This window comes from Pteropus alecto, unplaced genomic scaffold, assembly GCF_000325575.1.
Source record: "Pteropus alecto unplaced genomic scaffold, ASM32557v1 scaffold547, whole genome shotgun sequence".
Lineage (NCBI taxonomy): Eukaryota > Metazoa > Chordata > Mammalia > Chiroptera > Pteropodidae > Pteropus > Pteropus alecto.
Window position 1 is genome coordinate 102947 of NW_006440629.1, and position 4690 is coordinate 107636.

A 4690-nucleotide genomic window follows, 5' to 3' on the forward strand; every position below is an offset into this window, starting at 1 on the left:
TGAATATTGATATAAACCATACATTTATAGGAATGAATCTACATCTTGTGGGTCTTGAAGTTATACTAATTTGAAGATTTTCTTTTAAAAAATTATGCATGTAAATATATGCAAAAATATGCATATTCAGAAAAAAGAGAATTTTAAAAACTTCGATAGTGAAAAAAACAGTCACAATCTTTAGTAAACAGTCACAAACTTCATACAATCTATAAATATAATAATTTTATTAGTAAAATTTCAGACACATCTCAATGAATTAGATGATAGGACTGTCCTTAGAAGCCATTCCAACACCAGAAAAAAGAGCATTATTCAATGATAAAATTGAGCCATATAAAAATTTTCAATAAACATCAAATAAAGTACTATTGACTCAATATCTCCTTAGCTGGACCCCACAAATATCAGCGGGCATGCTTATGCACTATGCTATTGGCCTTTGCCATTTAATAAGGGCCTAAGAGAATAATTTCTTAAAGTTTGTAACCACCTCTCTTTTTTTTCCCCAAACAGATGAATTTCCAAACTCTTTCATGGCTCCTGGAAATTTCACCTGGGTCACTGAGTTTATTCTCACAGGTGTGTCAGACCGTGCAGACCTCCAGATCCCACTCTTCTTGGTTTTCCTGGTCATCTACGGGCTGACCGTGGCCGGGAACCTGGGCATCATCACCCTCACCAGTGTGGACTCCCAACTTCAGACCCCCATGTATTTTTTCCTCCGACATTTGGCTATCATCAATCTTGGTGATTCTACTGTCATTGCTCCTAAAATGTTGATCAACTGTTTAGTCAAGAAGAAAACCACTTCCTACTACGAGTGTGCCACCCAGCTGGGAGGGTTCTTGGTTTTCATTGTAGCTGAGGTTTCCATGTTAGCTGTGATGGCCTATGACCGCTACGTGGCCATTTGTAATCCCCTGCTCTACATGGTGGTGATATCTCGCCGGGTCTGCCTTCTGCTGGTATCCCTCACTTACCTCTATAGCTTTTCCACAGCTATTGTGACATCATCTTCTGTATTCTCTATGTCTTATTGCTCTTCCAATGTAATCAATCACTTTTACTGTGATACTGTCCCTCTGTTAGCATTGTCCTGCTCTGATACTTACTTCCCAGAAACAGTCATCTTTATATCTGCGGCTACAAATTTGGCTTGTTCCATGATTATAGTTCTAGTCTCTTATTTTAACATCGTTTTGTCCATCCTAAGGATACGTTCATCAGAAGGAAGGAAGAAAGCCTTTTCCACATGTGCTTCACATATGATGGCAGTCACAGTTTTCTATGGGACGCTCCTATTCATGTATTTGCAGCCTAGAACTAGCCATTCATTAGATACTGATAAAATGGCTTCTGTGTTTTATACACTGGTGATCCCCATGCTGAATCCTATGATCTACAGCCTGCGCAATAAGGACGTGAAGGCTGCCTTAAAGAGATTTCTGACAAATTCATGCTGTTCTTCTAACTCGATGTAATTTTAGAACTCAATAAGTAAGGAGATGGTTAAGATAGACTGCCATTATATCAGAGAAAGCAAAGGCCAAGTGGCTGACTTACAGGTTTCAAATAATCCTGGGAATTAAAAGGAGCTAGGGTTTGGGAGGCATTGAATTAAAAAATAAACTGAAGCTCTTGGACTTATAAGATTAATACAGAAACAAAAATACTATTGACTAACTTTGCTAAGGCGTATGCAAGTAGCTAGGTTGAAATAAATATTTTCAGGAGTCAGGAGAGAAGTCAGTTAACAATGATTAAGTAAGTTAAAACAGAGCCACAAAATATGGATGAGAAAAGTCGATCTTTCTTATTCTTTGGCCCCTTTTTTCTACCTGGATATGTTTGGCTATAATGAATCATTGCATCTTGAGGAATTCTAATTGCAGATGGCTAAAGACCTTTCCATAGACAATTAACAAAGTTAAACTGACAAATATATTTAAAATAAAAATCCCTAACTTATAATATCATTTGAATAAAGAAAAAATACACCCTGATGAATTTATGTTCTGAATGCTAACCAATATACAATTAAAATTATTTTTGCTTCTATTGGTGTAATTTATACAATTTTTTTTATGAAAGACACAGAGTATCATTTTTTAATATGCTTTCATTCTGGGTACTATTGCTAAACAATGGATTTTATAAAACTTTTTTTCTCTCTAAGTATCAGTCTTCTTTAATGTGTGCATTAAGTGTACTGCGGTGTGATATTATTACTCTTTCAATGAACCACATTTGTGAAAGTTCCTTAGATTGTAAGAATAAAAATGTAATTGTTATAATTAACTTTTTTCTGTTCTCTTATTTTTTTAATTAAATTTATTGGGATGACATTAGTTAATAAAATTATATAGGTTTTAAATGTACAATTCAATAATATATCATCTGTATATTGCATTGTGTGTTCACCACCCAAAGTCAAATTTATGTCACCATATATATGACCCCTTTTCCTTTTATTAACCTTTCCCCTTCCCCCCTTTCCCTCTGGTAACCACTATGAGTTTTTGTTTCTTCTTCTTGTTCACTTGTTGCTTTCAGTTTTTATCCCACAAATGAGTGAAATCATAAGGTTCTCAACCCTTTCCACCTGACTTATTTTGCTTAGCATAAGTGATCCATTCATGTTGTTGCACATGGCAGTATTTCGTCTCCTCTTATGGCTGAGTAATAGTTTTTGATCAGTCATCTGAAAATCTATTGTACAACTTTGAATATAAAAATGTGGCCAGACTATATCTCAGACTCATTAAATGAGAATTGAGTTAACCAATGTGATAATAAATTAATAGAGTACTATTTATATAATTTATGTAACCAAGAACAACAATGGTTTTTTGAAATTAATTTTCTGAAAATGTTTTACTCTTTGACTGGCAATGTACCTAAAACGTGAAGAATATCCTAGAAAATACTTCATTTCATTTGGACCCTTAAGTAGAAAGAGAATGTTAAAACATTCAGTATTTAATGACAAAGTGGATTAAGTCTATTTTTTTTAATTTCTTGTGAGAACTAACAATGCTGTGAGTACTTTATGAAGAAGGAAATTTCTGAATATGTTTCTTAATCTTCAAAAGTTTCTTCATAAAACCATTGAGTAAATAACCTCAACCTTGTCTGTTCTATACCTCCTCTCTCTTGTAGATCAGGGTACTTGGGTTTCAGCAATTAATTCCATATATTACTCACTTTTGAAAAGATATCATATTAAAAAAATGACAGTGCTTAGAGTAATTAGATGATGCACTGTGAATTTAGTGTGTCTGTAAATGTGTAGACACTACTATTACATTGTACACAGAAAAGGGTGATCTTGTAAAAATTACTATTTATTTAAGGAAATTTGAGAGTATCTTCTCATTCTGGTAATCAAAGGTGATATCATTTCATGTGTACAATTCAATATTGCATTGTGTTCACCACCCATAGTCAAATCGGATGAAAAGGCCAGGTGACAATATGAATGGGTAAGACATTGAAGACCAAAGAAAATGAGGTGGAGAAAAGAGGTGGAAAGCATGAAGATATTATGAGATAATGTGCTTTATGCTATATGTATTCATAGCCTACATAAGATATATTCTGTGTATGAATAACCTAAACATCTCTTTAAGACCACATAAAATTAGAAAAATAATGCAAGAGCATCATATTACAGTAACAAGTGATACAGCACTAAAAGACTATGTGGCATTTTTGAATTGTGACTTGAGCATATTAACTATAGAGGGAAGCAAAAAAAAAAAAAAAATCAGAAACCAACTTAGAAAACTGCCCTAAAGCCTAATAACTTCTTCTGGTGTTCACTGGAGACTGACACTGTTTATTGTGACCTACTTATGATGATAGAAACCAATCACAAAGACCTTGAGCATACACCAAGATTAAGATTATGATCCATGAAAAAGCAAAGTTGAAACAATTTGTAGGCTAGGGTAAAATGTCATCACAATTCCTAAAACAGGAAGATAATAAGAAAAGTCAAGAATTAAAAATTTTGTATCATCTCTGATGACTAGTTTTGAGATAAAGAATTCATCTCTGATGAATTAAAAAATATTTAATTTTTACGAAGTACACTAACTGTTTCTGGCAATTAGTGCTAAGCAATTTACAAGTTAGATAATCATAGCAATTCATATTTTTTACCCAATTCAAATTGTCATTTTTATTTTAAGCCAATTTTCGGAGAAGGTAACTGAGCCTTTGAGAATAATAAATAAATTACTAAAGTCTTCCAGTTAATAAATGACAGAGCTAGGATTCAAACACTCCTAACCACTGCACAAAACTGCATATCATCAAATTATGTTTAGTTCATATCTTCATCATACAATATCTAAATAAATTTAAATATATAAGAATATGCATGATAATTAATGATGCTACAGATTTTATAAAGGCTGGATAAATTGGAATGTATTCATAACATAAAAAAATTCCTATACGGTTACTTAATGCTGTTTTCAACAGCTTTATGGAGGTAGTACATATACACCATAAAATTCACTTAATGTAAATTAATTGTTAATAAATTGGTTTTTAGTAATATTTTTTTATTTCAGTAAATTTGCATAATTATACAAGTTATATAGAGTACCGTTATGCAGATCCAGTTTTAAGGTTGTAATTTACAAAGTCAATGTTTGCAAATAAATAGAGTTTTGTAAAT

General features: G+C 32.6%; 1 protein-coding gene across 1 annotated transcript; it reads left to right on the forward strand.

Moving 5' to 3' along the window:
* The first annotated feature begins 536 nt into the window (after positions 1 to 536).
* Positions 537 to 1484, forward strand: LOC102886926 (olfactory receptor 8J1-like). The gene has a single exon (XM_006917436.1). The coding sequence runs from the start codon at positions 537 to 539 to the stop codon at positions 1482 to 1484; it is 948 nt and encodes a 315-aa protein (XP_006917498.1).
* The last annotated feature ends 3206 nt before the right edge of the window (positions 1485 to 4690 follow it).

What these genes read in the sequence shown, in the direction of transcription:
- LOC102886926 (XM_006917436.1), top strand. Translation starts at nt 537, where the DNA reads ATGGCTCCTGGAAATTTCACCTGGGTCACTGAGTTTATTCTCACAGGT.